Source organism: Paramormyrops kingsleyae, chromosome 18 (assembly GCF_048594095.1).
Source record: "Paramormyrops kingsleyae isolate MSU_618 chromosome 18, PKINGS_0.4, whole genome shotgun sequence".
NCBI classification, from domain to species: domain Eukaryota; kingdom Metazoa; phylum Chordata; class Actinopteri; order Osteoglossiformes; family Mormyridae; genus Paramormyrops; species Paramormyrops kingsleyae.
In genome coordinates this window covers 28,739,364-28,757,111 of record NC_132814.1, presented here as the reverse complement: position 1 = coordinate 28,757,111, position 17,748 = coordinate 28,739,364, and the positions used below count along the sequence as shown (strand labels likewise).

Below are 17,748 nucleotides of genomic sequence, written 5' to 3'. Positions count from 1 at the left end.
CGTGTGCTAGTGAATGATGAGTGCATCCTTGTACTGACACAGGGCACATGAGGGTAAAGAGCCTTGCTCAAGGGCCCACAGACATGTAACTATTCAGCCGAGGCCAGGCTCGAACCGACAACTTTCTGATCAGAGGCACAGAGGCTTAGCCCACTTCACCCATGCTAAAATTTAAAAAATCTTAAATGAACAAAACATCCTATGCATTTAATCTTGTTTAAAAGCTTAACTATCTCAAGTGAATTTGCAAATGATCTATCTGTCTCCCAACTTTGAAATTTAAAGAGGAAACAAATGCACAGACACACCATGAGAAAATGTGAACCTCACGCAAACAGAAAGAGGCGGGGCATGCGTGAAGCTGCCATGCCTGTCCACCCGCATGCTTATGTACGGTACATTAATAGCACATATAGGTTGGGGGCATTGAGCTCTAGGTCCACAGAGATACCTCTGGGAGAAATAAGCATTTACTGCCACCCCTGGACCTGTCTGCACTTGCCAGTGTGTCAGCCACTGCTGCAGATAATGAGAAGGCAATGGAGTGAAGCCAAAAGGAAAAACAATAAGACATATGAGATATGGGCTTGATATCAGATATCAGCTGTGTACACTCATCCCCAACTGCACGCACAGTTTGGGCTCTGGATCCGACCTCTTGATCCTGGATAGACTTTTGCCTACTCTGGAGTTCCCAGTGGTGAAAGACCTCAGGCAAGTGTGGGGAGATTTGGGCGGAGGGCTGGGCTGGATGAGAGGGATGTCTCCATGTGACCACAGAGGAGGAACCTCAGTGCTTTTAATGTGCATGCGGACACGGGTTCAGAGGACCCAGCCTTCTTAGGGAAAGTGGGTAAGGAACTGAAAAGCATATCGTATATGAATGCTGTGGTCCTATTGGAAGATGTCACAGCTCACTTGGAGAATGATGGAGATACCTGGAGGGACATCCTACTGTAGCTATCCTGGATCTAACCTGGATTGGCGAATGGTTATTGGATCTCATTTCAATTTATTGATTGTCCAGAGCCCCCGTGGTCGAAGATTAATGATTGTCTCTGTAGTTGTAATGTCACTTGAGGTCCTGCATTTGAACTCTCATGTTAAGTGAAGGATGAGCTCTTCACCAATCACCACCTGGAGGCCAGAGGGACCAGAACAACCCAGAAGAGCAGACAGGGATTACTGGGAACATCTGGCTGATGCTTCTGTGCAAAAGGAATTCAATTCACAGCTTTGGAAAATTTTCACCTGTGTGCCGAGTGGGGCTCTGGGTTTTGAGTCTAGATGGACCATGATGATGGCCTCAGTCATTGCAGTGGTTGCAAAATGTTGTGGTCAGAAGGCAGTTGGTGTCTGTCATGGCGTTACCACTAGGATCTGCTGGTGGATGGCTGCATGGTAGGAGTCTGTCGAGCTAAATAAGGAGGACCTAAGAAAGATGCTTGAACAGGAATCTCTTAAGGTACCTGAAAGGGAGCCGCAGATTAGAAGGGCGACAGCGAAAGCAATCTTTAAGGCAATAGCTAGTGTATGGGAGCAGTGTAGTAAAGTCGAGGAGAAAGACTATTGATCGCCCCAAAAATGTCTTAGCAAACTGTGTGGTTTATTGTCATCATGGCCTCAGATTCCCCCAGATGGTTCAGAAAGTACAAGTAGGGAATAACCCAGCAGGGGGCGCCAACCCATTGCAGGGGGTGTCCATTACTTTTATAAAGGAGCAGAGGAGGATGCAGTGCAGCTACTGGTGAATCATACTGCTCAGCTTCCCTTGGGCTCAAACCTAGGATTCGGGAAGAATAATCCAGATTGAAGCTTGGTCTTGGAACAATGGACTGATTCTCTTTCCTCAAGCAGCCGTGTGACAGTTCATGGGAACAGTCTAACATGCACTTTGTGGACTTGGAGAAAGCGAGCAGACACCTCAGCAAATGCCATGGAAGGTGCTTCAGGAGAATCCGTGTCAGGACTGAGACCATATGATACTCGGTCCCTGTATCAATGCAATCCTTAGCAGCGAATCAATGCTGTTTCCAGAAGGTGTTGGCCTCCATGATGGGTGCATCCTGCTGCCACTGCTGTTTGTGATTTTCATGGAGAGGATATCAAGGTGCAGCTATGACTGGAAGGGAGCCTCACTGCTATTTTAAATTCCACTTTTGAATTCAAACAAGACCTCCAGGATTTACTATAGCAGGGGTAGGCAACCCTGATCCTGGAGCGCCGGGATCTAGCCGGTTTTCCTTCCTACCAGAACTCTGATGATCCACACCTGATCTTGGGCAGATAGTAACTCATCAGGTAGGATAGAAAACCTGCTGGGTACCGGGACTCCAGGATCAGGACTGCTTATCCCTTTACTAGTGCAATTTAATGTGAAGTGGCAGGGAAATCATGATACTCTCTGTCATTAGTGATTTTTACCATCCTCTGTACTTCTGTTCTTATTACTGGAACTGGTGTTCGGCAATGGAAGATGTGGAACAGGTACATGAGAACACAGGTACGCATTCTGAGAAAGTGGCTGGACCTGCTGCAGGAGTTGGTGGCTCAGTGATGGACAATGTTCTTTGTTTTCAAAGGCATGGAGGTGGAGCTGCACAAACTCTGATCACAAACAATGAAAACAAGATGAGCACAAGGTTCCTTTCAGACAGATGCTGACGGCTATAAACTTGAGTAGACGCTTTCCTAGCCCCCCGGCCACTGGCCTAATGATCTGCTGCCAACTCCGCTCAGGCCCACCCACAGTGAAGCAATCGCTAAATCCGTGCTTTGACCACTGATTGGTGCTATGTGTTTAATCAGCTGGAGACAGCAGACAAAGAAACCTGTATGAGATCATCTTCTGCAGTGATGCACTGGGGGTGACATCTCTAATACTAACACGTTGTCCGTAATGCAGGAGAGCACCAAGAGCATCTCACTTCCTTGCCTCAAAAATGTACAACTTACAAACTGTGCTGTATTTTTTTGTTTGTGTATTGAGAAGAAACAAAGACGCATTTGGGGTGGCATGGTGGTGCTGTGGTCAGTACTATTGGCTCACACCTCTGGGACCAGGTTTTGAGTCTCTGCCGTGGCTCCATGAGTGTGGAGTTTGCATGTTCTCCCCATGTCATTGTGGAGTTTGTGTGTTCTCCCCGTCTCGTCGTGGGGTTTGCGTGTTCTCCCCGTGTCGTTGTGGAGTTTGCGTGTTCTCCTCGTGTCGTTGTGGTGTTTGCGTGTTCTCCCCGTGTCGTTGTGGGGTTTGCGTGTTCTCCCCGTGTTGTGGGGTTTGCTTGTTCTCCCCGTGTCGTCGTGGAGTTTGCGTGTTCTCCCCGTGTCGTCGTGGAGTTTGCGTGTTCTCCCCGTGTCGTTGTGGAGTTTGCGTGTTCTCCCCGTGTCGTTTGTGTGTTCTCCCCGTGTCGTCGTGGAGTTTGCGTGTTCTCCCCGTGTCGTTGTGGAGTTTGCGTGTTCTCCCCGTGTCGTTGTGGAGTTTGCGTGTTCTCCCTGTCTCGTCGTGGGGTTTGCGTGTTCTCCCCGTGTCGTTGTGGAGTTTGCATGTTCTCCCCGTGTCGTTGTGGAGTTTGTGTGTTCCCTCCTTGTCGTCGTGGGGTTTGTGTGTTCTCCCCGTGTCGTTGTGGGACGTGGCTCTGGCAGTAATGTTTAAAGGCAATTGCATATCTTCTTTAGTATCCATCAAAAGTGATCATTAGAAGGAATATTCATTTATTAATGAAATATGTTATATTTATACAGAAACAAAGACAAACTCATTTAAAAGATTTATAGTTATAAATTTATTACTAAAACAAGTCAAAATATGCTACAATTTAAAAACCGTTTTATGTTGGGAAAACAGTAGATACAGATAGAAGACAATCACAAGAGAATTTTCACGTTGCATGAAGGAGGTGATGTCAGCCCTGCTATGTGGAATCAAGCTTTCAGTCACTATTTATTGTCACAGAAACAACCTCACATTCTGTCCTCTTCATTCATTCTGAAAGATTGCCTCCTCATAAAAATGAACATCCTCATTTCATGTCCATATCAGGAGTTCCCAGGAGATACATTGTATATAAACATGTAATATTTTGTTACTAAAATGTTACAGAAATCCTCTTTAACAGTAAATCAATACAGAAACGCGCTGTATTTATGTAAACTTTTAAAGATGTGTTTCTGAAACAGCTATAAAATGGCCGTAATATTTGGCTTTTTCTTTAGTTATGGATTATAGATTGTACATTTCAGGTCTAAGGTTTGACATTATATGGCGTTACATAGGTGCATCTCCACAGTGAAGTCAGTCTCTGTAGACCTTCACTAATACTTAGCTATAAGGCTGCAGTTTTACCCTGTAGACAATTTAAGAAACAAGAAAATCCTTAACAATAATCCTTATTATTGGCATTGTTCCTCACAATCTCCCATGTGCAAAAAAGTACTAGTCTTCCCTCAGCCATGTCAGAGGTGCTAATCACTTAGCAAAGAGAAATGGTAATGTGCTTCCTCCCTAGCACTTGTACTGTTCAATTTCCAGCCACCAGGGGGAGTGATTGTGCAGAAGTGTCTTGGCCAACATGGAGTTTGGGCCGAATCTTACAGGTAGACAATTTCTTACTCAGTGTTCATAAAGCTGGAAATGTCATAAGGTTTAGGAAATTACCATGGTTACTGTGTTCTTAAACTGTTTTTATCTTATTTATATCTATCTTAATGCCCAGCTTCAGTGTGCTGCATCTGAGGCTCAGTCGCAGTAGTCCCTGTGCTTCTCCAGGCGTTCCCGCTCCTCCTCGTCCAGCATGTATGCATCAATGAGGGAGAAAAGCTCCTCAGGTGTGGTGGGCGTGATGAAACGCTCATGGTCATTGCCGTACCTGTCCAGCAGCACCATGCTGAAGTACGACCTGGTGATCCTGTAGGCCTGTCTATAGCCAAGAGACACAAAGAGGAGCTCCTTTCATATCAGGGCAGAGATACAAAACAGAAGACACTGGTATCATGAATAGGGGTGTAGGATATCACATGATTGTGTGTTGCATGTGCAATAATCACCAGGGCTGCATGATATCACATCACAATTGCATGGTGCATGTAAAATAACCATCAATTCTGCACGATATTGCAGCGCAATTGTATGGCGCATGTGCAATAATCACCATGGCTACAGATGACGGGTGTAAACATTTCCCTGGACGCCGGCTTTTCGGTATTTTATGGACGTTTACTTACGCCCATAGTTTGATAAGAGGATTAGTCATACGCCTAAAATATTAATGAGAGGTGTTTTGTATCTCCTGAAAGTTAGTAATCTGTATAAATTTGGCGTATCTTTAGGTTTCATAAACATATTGGACTTTCAGCTGCAAAAAGTACCACCACATTATAGATGTCTTTTTTCCTGGTTTAACCACAATATCTCCTCTTTTAATAGTGGATGCTGATCTGTCCCTTTCTTCATCGCCACCTCAGTGCTTATCACTTCCATGATTTACCAAAACAGTGACACATGGCCAGTAACATCCGCTAACTGATTTTAATAAGCGTAAGTAATTATTGTGCATGTGACATATAACCATGATTATATCGTGCAGCCTTATTCATGAAGAATAAACTGTTTCATAATAACAAAACTACTTCAGTTTTGAATATTGAATGACAGGCAGTAGGACACTCCTTACGTAAAGACTCACAAGAGGAAAATTATTTACACGTGGCTTCTCTTAGGAGACATTTGCATCGACTTTGTTTAGCAGACATTTTTATGAGGCACATTAGGAAAATGTGGCTGTCAGGGAGTCAACTGTGTGGCCGAGCTTCTGCTGAATACCCAGATGCATTCTGAGTGGCTTCACAATACCTGAGCCCCTCAATGACGTGAGGGTCCAAATGCCGGTCTTTGATGCGGCCCACCTCTCGAGGAGGCAGGCCCAGAAGCTCGATCACCGTCACCTGTCGCAGGTCCAAACCGCACCCTGCTTTCTACAGAACGACAAAAATGGAGGTGATGGAACATGGCCCCCTCTACTGGCAGGAATTCCAAAACACATCCCAATCAGGTATTATGGACACACCTGTAGCATGATGTTCTGAAGTTTGTAGTACTGGTCACCAGTGCTCGGTGTGGAAAGGATAAGCAGCCTCCTTTTCTCGTAGAACTGGTCCAGCAGAGCAGCAGCTGTCCTCACATTCGTGTTTATCTCCAGCACTGGCAACACACACATTTCTTCCTGATCTTAGGTTGAGAGCATGCAGCTTCCATATCTGCTTTTCATCTTGTGCTCCGGAAACAATAATTAGTAGCTCAAAGCCTGTGTTTTTCCGGCTAACAAGAAATTTCTAAATCAGCACTGCGTGCTTTTCATCCATTGAGGCCTCAGTCCTGCTGCTTTTCATTTAGCCTCAGGTGCTCAAGCTAATGATTTGGATGACGGGGCGTTTTTTTATGGTGTGTCAGGTGTTATGTATTAAGTATTTAAAAGCATTTAAAATGTTTTCTAAAGCCTTGGGGCTCTGGACATCAAGGGTCAGACTTGGGCTCTGCTGGTTTGAAGGACTAAAGGTGGAATAAGTGGATGCATTGTTCAAGGTGGGGGGAACACTTACTGACGCAGACGGGAGCGACTCCAGCCCAGCTGCGGCTGAACTGGCACACTCGGGTGGCGACCCCCCTCCGCTCATAGCCCCCCTCACAGAAGTACTCGCACACGGCTCCGTAGTTATTTCCATCGGAGGAGCATTTCAGGTACCCATGCAGCGGAGGCTTCAGGGCGGGACACCTCCGCACTGGGGGGGGGGGGGGGGGCAAATCCGTTCGGTCATGGAGAGTCTCTGGCAGAGTCATTCACCCACCGCATTCCTCATGCTGGTTAACAGCTAGCTACGGCCTCGCTGCATCGAAAAAAAGCTAAGATGGAATTAGCAAAATTCAAAACCAAGTTCTAACAGCAGACTACACCAGAAACTGCATTTATCGTGCATTCCACTGCTGTCCAAGGGCGAGGAGAGAGTTTGTTATTGGTGGGACACGACTTAATCATTTAAATGCAAAAGGCTTATTTATAGGGGGAGACGAATGAAGCCAAATTAAAAATGGGGGGGGGAATCCCTCCCACCCATGCCCTGGTTGAAACACCCCAGCCCCCACCATAATCATACGCATCATCGCCCCAACATTCTGACGACATTGGCACATAGAGCTTTTCAATTTATTTAAGCCATCATTATATGCAAATCAGTTAATATTAAAATACTGATTCAATATCCAATGGAGCTGCGAGACCTTGTTTCATTTAGCTTTATGATATTATAGTTTAATTTCATGCTTCATGCATCAGTTTATGAGACTTTTTTGCGGTTTTCTTTGAATAAAAGGTTTGGTGCACTGGTACTTCCCCACCCCCCCATTTCACTCCCATACCCTCCACTCGCACTATGAACTTGCAGGCTGCCTTGTTCCGGGCTTGGTCGTACGCTTTATATCGGATAACGTGGATCCCCTCTTTGAAGTCTGACCCTGACTCTGGACCTGTCAGTGTCACGCTACAAATGGAGAAAAAAAAATTTAGTAGGAAAAGTATGACGATAAAGATGGATTTTAACAAAAGAAAAAGGCTGATCTGTGTTAATACTCAGGCAGTGCCGTATCAGCTGTATCCTTGACGATCGGGGGGTCCCAGGACACTCTGGCACTCAGCTGTCCTGGTGCTGCAAGCTTGACCCGCGATCGAGGGCATGTGATCTTTGGAGGCTCGTGATCTATAATTGCATGACAGCAGACGGACATTGCGAATTCAGGACTCAGTTACCATCAGCGGTTAGCCCACTGTACCTCAGCTAACATCATGAAGACTTGGCTAGCCCACTGTACCTCAGCTAACATCATGAAGGCTTGGCTAGCCCACTGTACCTCAGCTAACATCATGAAGACTCGGCTAGCCCACTGTACCTCAGCTAACATCATGAAGACTTGGCTACCAGCTAACATCATGAAGACTTGGCTACCCCACTGTACCTCAGCTAACATCATGAAGACTTGGCTAGCCCACTGTACCTCAGCTAACATCATGAAGGCTATAAGATCTGAGACAAACATAGAAGGCACAGAAGCCTCAGACACAGTGCCGCTTTCCAGATACTCCTGGAATGCTAGAACATTTTCTTAATGATAAGATACGTAGGAAGCCTTTATATACTTTGGAAATGTCTGCCTCAGTGTGTCTTCCTGAACTATTAAGTTTTCACGTCCCGTAAGTTTTAACATTCAAACTCCACCACTGTTTTTCTGTTTGTTTTATGAAATTTTGTGCCATTCATTTTCAAATGTTCTTTTATTGTTCACTTTACTTATTTTTCCAGTGTCCTTATGTTCTGATGCCGCTATTTATTTCTATTCTTTAATGTGAACCGACAGCGTGCTGGATCCGTGTGAGTGAGGATCTCAACATATGAAGTCTATATGACATTGAACTTGTATGTTGCAAACCAAAATGTCCGATATTTTGCATTATTTATGTTGTGTAAGACAGCCCCAAGAGATCCTATCTGATAACATATAAACGTCATAAACGGCCAGCGGCTGGGTGCTCTGGCCGGGACGCTACCTCCGCAGGACGGCTCTGTGCCGCTCCACTTGCCGTTCTCCAGACAGGTACGGCTGCGGTCGCCTTCGATTTCGTATCCCGGGTTACAGGTGTAGTCACACCTGGAGTCCACAAATACACCGTCGGAGCAGCTGAACGTGCCGTAGTAGATTGCGGGCAGAACATGACAGCGAATCTCTAGAGGATTTCCACAGAAACAGCCGGTCTCATCCAAACTCCCAGCACTGCACTGCTACTGATATCCGCTGACCAAAATCATCTTAGGCACACATATTTCCAAGGTTTAAAACTGACAGATTTAGTACTGCCTCTCTAGTTTTACACATTGACAGATTCTGTAAACCTCTAAATTGTAAAAAAAAAAAAAAAAAAGTTTTTTTTTATTGCCTTATAACAGTTTTATAAACATTTATTATTATTATTATTATTATTATTATTATTATAGGAAGGAATTAATCAGCAGTGTGTTTAGAAGGAGAATCGGATAGCTTAAAATTTACATTTAATAAGAAATCAGTTTTAGACTAATTAAGTATTGGTAATCATGTAGATAACAGCATGGTGGACACCATGCAAACCGGCCATCTCCCTGCGGAGTAACCCCCCAAAAAGCCTTATGAAGACAGCCACTCACGGCGGCAGTAGGCCAGCCTGGACCAGCGGCGACTGGGCAGGCACTGGACCGCGGACGGCCCAACCAGCTGGCTCCCACTGTCACAGGACAGCTGGCACCACGTCCCCAGGGCGCTTTGGTGATGTCCTCCACGTGGTGATCGACAGCTCGCCTGCCCATTCCTCAGGCTGAGCGTGTGGCACCAGCGCTGGCCTGGCACAGGAAGGGAACATGACGGGAGCCTCGTCAGGTGACAGGTGACCTTGGCGTGGCCCCCTGTAGCGCATTACCTGTCAGTAGCTGCCTGGATGAGCTTCTCAAAGCTTATGGGATTAGCAGATATTGTTCTCCATTTGTCTGCTTGCACTTACTGCTGTAGTCCAGTCTGGGGCTGTAATGATTATCAGCCCCCGCTTCTGCGTCACCGTATCCCTCCCCAGAGCCTGAAATATACAGCGCACCATAATTAGATTTTTTCTCATCCACCACACAAGCCTTGTTGTTACCCAGAGACCAGACCAGAGTCTGTTTTTGCTGCAAAATACTAAGCATGCACACAGATCCTCTTCCAGCCAGAGTCTTAATGAGCTGCAGTTTGGATTGCGACTTCAAAGCTACCATGATTGGAGGTTTAATTTTAATCCACATCTATACAGATTTAACTCTTAATCGAGGTCATTAAATTTTTAGCCAAAAATGTTTCTAAGATGATGCCAGTCCAACATTTTCTTAAAAAAATGCATGGGCATCAACTTATTATACAGTATATAGTATAGTATAGTACAGTATAGTATAGTATAGTATAGTTTGGCAGGCCTATAGTAGCTATGTATAAATTTATTTTGACATTACATAACTATGTTTGATGATCTTGTCAGATCAGGTCAGAAAGATTATGCGAGGCACTCTACCATGTTGTTATTTTGGATACATCATGAGAGACCAAGGGGTTTCCCAAAATTCTGGTTTCCCAACTGCAAAACTGAAAATCCAGATGTCCTCAGCATCTAAAGCAGTGGTCACCATCTTTGTAGTAGGTAACCGAGGAACAATGAGAGAAACCAAGCGATAACTGCCATAGGGTCACCCAGGTTATTTGTGGAAAAAACCCAGAATACACTGATGTATCCCTATAACAACAGACAAACAAAACTAATCGGTTTGCAAAACCACGATTTCTTGACTTTCAAAAGAAATCACTACGCGATTCTCAACTTCTGTCTGCAACCTTTGTCCGGGTCTCTAAAAGGCCGTCCCTCACAGACGACAAATCTTCAATCTTACCTATTACATTTAGATCCTGCAAGCAGAAAAAATGCCAGTGCATCAGTGAACCTTTTTACCAGACAGCAATAGGAGCTTCATGGACACCAAATCTCTGGGAACCAGCAGGGTTCTCTATGAAAAAATGTGCTGTCATTCCTGGAAAAATGCTTTAGAAATTCAATATTCTCAACTATTCTGGCTATACACACTTTCTAACATGTTTCTTCAGTTTTTGTTGCCTTGTTACCTTAAAAAAATATGGTTTTACCATTTGGAATAACTACAAGAATGTTAAATACATTTGTGTGGAAACCACATGAATCATAGAAGCGATAGGCCGCTGTGTAAAGTTTGGTGTAATACTTCAAAAATTTACCACATAACTATTTTAAGCTAATTACAGTCCGATTGTTTCTGTAACTATGTCTGGCATATTAAATTCCCGCAATGGGTTTCTGAAGTCAAACCACAGGAGCCAAGGAAATGTTCTTCCGTCACATAATTACCGAATTCTCTTAAGTTTTTGGGATCTTCTGTTTTAGTTCATTTGTACAGATATTGTTGGAATAACATTTTCAATTATGTTTAGAAATTTATTTTTTATTATAAACTGAAATTTCTTGGTGTGGGTTTTTACCGTACTACACACTGAGTGATTTTTTTTCATAGAAGATGAATGTTACACCAAGGTTTATGGAACATATTACATTAAAGAAATATGCCCAAAAAGTCGAGACTACATTATAGGGTTAGTTACAGCACACTTTCCACTGGGCAGGCAGTGGTGTAGCATCCAGATACTGCAGCTTGAAAATGCAGTGCAACATACCAAGCCAGTGACAGCAGCAGCCGTGTCTGGCGTTTGCCTGCTGAGTCGTCCCAGTGGAATAACTTGTGCTGTGTTGATGCGTGTTCTCCTCTAAACAGAGGCTTTATTCACATTAACTGTGTTCTGGATCTAATGCACTGTGTGTGACTCACTCCCATTGACTGAATTCAGATTTTCCATTGAATTGACTGGCTTAGATGGGGCCCTTGGCATATATCTGCTGTTTCTTGCAGAAGTCCAGAGACAGTAAAATGTATTTTAATAAGTATTAAAAGTAGACAGAATATAAAACATTCTTAAAGCTGGAACTTCACCAAACTACTCTGGACCTATGTTATCTTTTTCTCCATCCAAATTTAATTAAATTCATTATTTCTGAAGGCATGCTTTCCCAAAAATAACGTTAATAGCATTTGTAAGCTTCCATATTTTCACAGAGAAATACACTATATGGACAAAAGTATTGGGACACCTGGCCATTACTCCCACAGGAACTTTTATGACGTCACATTGTAAATCCATAGGAATCATTATGGAGTTGGTCCCCCCTTTGCAGCAATAACAGCTCCACTCTTCTGGGAAGGTTTTCTGCAAGATTTTGTAGTGTGTCTGTGGGAGTTTTTGCCCATTCATCCAGAAGAGCATTTGTTTTGTGCACTGGGACATAGTCATGCTGGAACAGAAAAGGTTCTTTCCCAAATTGGTCCTACAAAGTTAGAAGCATAGAATCGTCCAAAATGTCCTGGTATGCTGAAGCATTAAGAGTTCCCTTCACTGGAACTAAGGGGCCCAGCCCAACCGTTGACAAACAACCCCATACCATTATCCCTCCTCCACCAAACTTTACAGTTGGCACAATGCAGTCAAACCCAGACTCATTCATCAGACTACCAGACAGAGAAGCATGATTCATCACTCCATAGAACATGTTTCCACTGCTCCAGAATGCAGCGTTACACCACTCCATCCGACACTTGGCATTGTGCTTGGTGATGTGAGGTTTGCATGCAGCTGTTCGGCCATGGAAGCCCATTCCATGAAGCTCTTGATGTACAGTCTTTGTGCTGGGATTAATGTCAGAGGAAGTTTGGAATTCTGCAGTTTTTGAGTCAGCAGAGCGTTAGGGACTGTCATGCACTATGTGCCTCAGCATTCAGTGACCCCGTTCTGCTACTTTACATGGTCTGGCACTTCATGGCTGAGTTTCTGTAGTTCCTAAATGCTTCCACTTTGCAATAATACCACTTACAGTTTGTCATGGAATATCTAGCAGGGAAGAAATTATGTTTTATTGTAAAGGTGGCATCCTATGACAGCGCCACACTTGAGTTCACTGAGCTCTTCAGAATGACCCATTCTTTCACACATTTGTAAACCTGACTGCATGGCTAGGTGCTTGATTTTATACTGTTATGGCAATGGATCTGAAGGAAATGCTGGAATTCAATGACTAAGAGGTGTGTACCATTACCTATGTCCATATGGTGTCCATTGTTAGATATTGCTAAAGACTGGCTTGCGATTCAGGGTGGCTTTTCCCCTGTCTTTTGAATGATCTGTTCTGGGATCAGCTCCAGACACACTGGGACACTGCACTGAAAGTGGGTAAGCTGGTTGCCAGAACTAGAGTAGGAGTCAGATGCCACGTTCGATCATGGCACAGTCGTAGGCTAATAGGTCTGCGGACGGCTTTAAATAGGCCAAAATGAAGAGGAATACTAAAGCACAAGGTAATCTGATACCCTCTCGGCCACCAGGCAGAGTGTGCAGTGCAGTTAGAGTACACCTAACAAAGCAAAAATGCAGAGGTGGACTGAATCAGAATGTGCCTCAGCCCTTCCTCATAATGGGACATGGCCTGACTGTTATACAGCAAGGCTGACAAACTGCAAAAGAATGACTGCAAACTGTAATGCAGAATATGCAGTATGAATCAGTATATGAATATAAAATACAATAACGATAATCTTTCTTGTCATTGTCACTTGGACAATGAATTTGAAAAATGCAATTCGACTCAATGTGAGGCATAAAAAGAGTAATAAAATATTAAAAATATAGAAATTGCACTGAATATTGCACTTCATTACAAATTGCACAGAACACTGCATTGACTATACAGATTGCACTGAATTTACAGACTACACTGATGAAAAATAGTGTTCTTAACAAAAATGATAAAATGTGATAAGGATATATAATGTTCTCTTCAAACCATATAAAAGAATGCAGTAAGTATATCTAAGCCCCACCTTCCTTCATTCTGTGCATATGGAGTCTGTGTGATCTAAGCCCCGCCTCTGTGCATATGAAGTCTGTATGCTCTAAGCCCCGCCTCCACTCTAAGCCCCGCCTTAATTATGTGTGTATGGAGTCTGTGTGATCTAAGCCCCGCCTCCACCCTAAGCTCCGCCTTCACTCTATTCGTATGGAGTCTGTGTGCTCCGAGCTCTGCCTCCACTCTAAGCTCCGCCTTCACTCTATTCGTATGGAGTGTTTGCTCCAAGCTCCACTTTCATTCTGTGCATATGAAGTCTGTATGCTCTAAGCCCCGTCTCCACTCTAAGCCGCGCCTTAATTCTGTGTGTATGGAGTCTGTGTGATCTAAGCCCCGCCTCCACCATAAGCTCCGCCTTCACTCTATTCGTATGGAGTGTTTGCTCCAAGCTCCGCCTCCACTCTAAGCCCCGCTTTCATTCTGTGCATATGGAGTCTGTATGCTCTAAGCCCCGCCTCCACTCTGAGCCCCGCCTCCACTCTAAGCCCCGCCTTCATTCTGTGCGTTTGGAGTCTGTGTGGTCTGAGCCTCTTCTCATGTCATGCAGGTTTCCTCCAACAACCTAAAGGTATGCAGTTATGTGAATCGGTGTCTCTAACTTGCCCACAGAATATGTCTTTTGTGCGTGTGTGCGCGCATGCCCTGTGATGGACTGGCATCCCATCCAGAGTGTACACCAACCTCATGCCCACCCTCGTACCCTGTCCAGCCTGAGAAAGGCTATAACTGTCACCCTCAATTTTGCTCAGGATTAGCAGGAAGACTGATGCCGTGATGGATGGATATTTGGAGGCTTATTCAGAAAATGCAGTTTGCCTGCATGTTTTTAATCTGTGGGAGGAAACCAAAGACCCAGAGGAGAGGGGCACGTAGCGAGCGAAGAGCAAACCTACACGCGGCGCATAGCAAGCGGAGAGCAAGCCGACACACGGCGCGTAGCAAACGGAGAGCGAACCTACACGGGGCGCGAGGTGGGAGTGCAGCATTCAGTCAACTTCTATATTATAAGCACTGATCATAAATTACAGCGTTTGCTTTCTGTTATAAGGACAAGTTAATAAAAAGCTGTACCCTCAAACAAACCCAAACACGGATGGATGACCCAAGAATGCAGATTTCTGATTCATTATAAATGTATTCATTTTAATAAAAGTCGAACTACAAGAATTAGTTAAGATAAGAAAATGTTTTGTACAATAACTTTAAACTTTAGAATAAACATTGTTTTTTTTCTCAGGAAGTGCTGCTTCACTTATACCGTTATATATCCTTTTTGGAATACAATGAAAATGTCTGGTATGCATGCATTAGTGCTGTCTGATGATGTGTTCTTCATTCAGTCTGGACATTAAGCGTGTACAGCGCAATAACTGCATACCAGACAGCCGTAGTAGCGTCCACTGTTTCCTCTTGTGGCGCAGTCAAATGTAGCCCCCTTATATGTTGCGGAGCGTCTTTTAGCTCACAGGAATCCTGCGGATTCCAGTTTTAAAATAAAGTTACATTTGTGCCGTGGCATCCCCATCATTACTCAAAAACCTTAATCAGCTTAATAGCAGGAAAAAAAGCCGCTTCACAAAACAGTACAGCTCTACAGTAATTTTTGTTTAAGGCTTCAGCGTAACACTTAGATAGATACGGGTTTCTGCTGGTAATGAGCTAATAGGACGCCCTAGGAATTTCCATATAGTTCTTTCTGTGGTAGAGGTATAATGTTAATGTTAAACCGAGAAGCGAACACAACATTGAGCAAACCTGCTTGATTTCGAAAATGAGCTGTCAGATATCAGGAACAGATCGTTTAGAACGTAGAGGTGTTGAGAAATGGACAGTGTAGTATTTCCCATTCATACTGCATAGCACGCTAGTTACAATAACGCAAGATGTTACATCAATACCACGGACAACTACTACGATTTCATGCCTTAATCTTCATGTTTATTTGCGTTATTTTTCACCATTTTAACACAGTTTCCTTCATATGTCTTAAATATCTGCATAATACTGGTTTAATATTAGCATAATTATTTTGGTTTCGTTAAAATAATGTTTTTTATCCTTACCTTCATTCCGGCCAAAAGCAAAGGTCTCCGCGTGCATCAGTACAGGTATAAGCAAAAAGAAATTTGACATCTTGACTCGGGAAGCTAAAAAGTTTTAAAATAATAAACGTGAACCTTAAAAAATAAATTAAAAGTTATAACTTCAAAAATGAATCAAGTAGTCTGATATCACGCCATAAATGACTGTCATAAGTACAGCATATCAGACTGATCGGTATGTTTAACTAAGATGTTCATAGAAATAGTTACATTTACGATTTCGAAAGTGTGGAGTCAGTTTTCCAAGAGCTCTGCTGGTCATTATTTCCCGTCCTTCGGAGAAAAGTGTTGCCAGGAACTGCTCGAGCGACTAGTTTGGCTTTAAAGGGGCAGTGTCTCCCGTATGATCATTTGATCGACATTGCATCGGTGCAGAATTACTCCAAAATCAATAGATCCAACAGAATGTTCAACCTGGATTCTTTGATTTAGTAAAACTGTACTGTTATAAATATTTGAAAAGCACTCCGTTTATTGTACTATTAGCTGTACCTGTTTGGTCATCTGCTGAAGAGCTCGAGTTTATACCTGTAGGAAGTTTCTTCATTTGTTAAAATTGTATGCAGCTCCAGTGGCTAAATAATCGCACATTGCTGAAATTAAATTCAGACATACTGAGCAAGCAAAACACCATGGACACCCTGTTCTTACTTTACAATAGTCTGTGGAAGTGATATCAGTGTTAATAAAAGCAAGGAAGTTTTATTTATCATTTTAAATATATACAATATAATGAGACATAGTATATATATACATATATACACATGGAAATATGTGAATCTCATATATATATATATATATATATGAATCTCATATATATATATATATATATATATATATATATATGTGTGTGTGTGTGTGTGTGTAATAACATCTACGAATTAAAAATGTATTTAATTTTTTTATTTTAATTTAGAATCACAACCAAAGTTGTACAAAAACAGCAGCTGGTGTAATGACACACTTCATGACGGCATTTGTCTCTTTGCTGAGTCAGTACTCAGCCATTCAGTATTGTTTTTATTCTCTCAGAAAAGTGGAGTGCACGCAAAATTGTCCCTTTAAGGTTTTGGTTGGTCTGCTATTGTACTTAAGGAATAAGCCACTGGGTCTGACAATGTCAAAGCCTGACACATAATCTGTAGCAATTTAGGAATTAAGATATGCACAACCTCGGCAAATAAATGTTCTTAGGCAGTCTGTTTGCCAGCAGAACGTAAATTTAAGTTTGATTAATTGTCATTGTCTCCAGACATTCCAGATAGGACCTAATTCTGGCAGAAAGCAATCATCACTTTAAAAAAACAAGACCAAACACTGAGATCACTCTTGATGGAAATTTCATCTCCTCTCAGTGCATAGCATCTTTCACCAGGTCCTGCAGGTTCATATTTCACACATTCATGAAGCAGTCAGCCAGGTGTTGGCCACAGCATGCTTATCTTTCAGCAGCTCACCTATGACTGGACTTCTGTGACGTGTGAGCAAATATCCAGGTCATGCCAAACACTTTTGAAATATCACAGCTATTCTCCCTTCACTGGTACATCAGTCCACAAAGACCCTCTCATGATGAATCAAGATTCCCTCACTTTCAGTATAATAGAATTTTTCCTGCTCCCCAGAAAGAAAAGAAACAAATTTAATCAGTATACAGACGGTCCTCTACTTACGAAAATTTAACATACGAACTTTCAGACAAAAAGAACGAAGCATCCCACTTGAGATTATTTTTGTTTTATGTATCATTAGTAATGTGTTTTAGGATAAGACAACATGTATTGACATTATATCATACTTACTTATGCATGCAGATTTGAATACCCTTAAAATGATGCTGAATAACAACTTACGAACATTTCAATTCATGAATGGTGGTTTGGAACGTATCTCGTTCTTAAGTAAAGGACAGCATCGCAGATTTAGCTTGGCTCTGACTGAGTACTCAGTTTCACTGGACAGGGTTTTGGAGCAGCAGCCGCTTCTGGATTTTGTTTTGGAGCTTTGTGGTTGTCACCCTCCTCCTCGTGGGAATGCCGACTCATCAGCAGCGAGCGGAGCCCCCTGCT

General features: G+C 43.1%; 1 protein-coding gene across 1 annotated transcript; it reads right to left on the bottom strand.

The window, feature by feature from the left end:
* Positions 1-3,758: 3,758 nt before the first annotated feature.
* On the bottom strand, positions 3,759-15,959 carry LOC111833667 (sushi repeat-containing protein SRPX2-like). The gene is made up of 10 exons (XM_023792178.2): positions 15,641-15,959; positions 9,576-9,647; positions 9,226-9,417; positions 8,592-8,768; positions 7,620-7,746; positions 7,409-7,530; positions 6,595-6,774; positions 6,063-6,196; positions 5,849-5,970; positions 3,759-4,916 (listed from the first exon to the last, which is right to left on the bottom strand). The coding sequence occupies exons 1-10, from the start codon at positions 15,708-15,710 to the stop codon at positions 4,736-4,738; spliced, it is 1,377 nt and encodes a 458-aa protein (XP_023647946.1). The 5' UTR covers positions 15,711-15,959; the 3' UTR covers positions 3,759-4,735.
* Between the last annotated feature and the right edge of the window lie 1,789 nt (positions 15,960-17,748).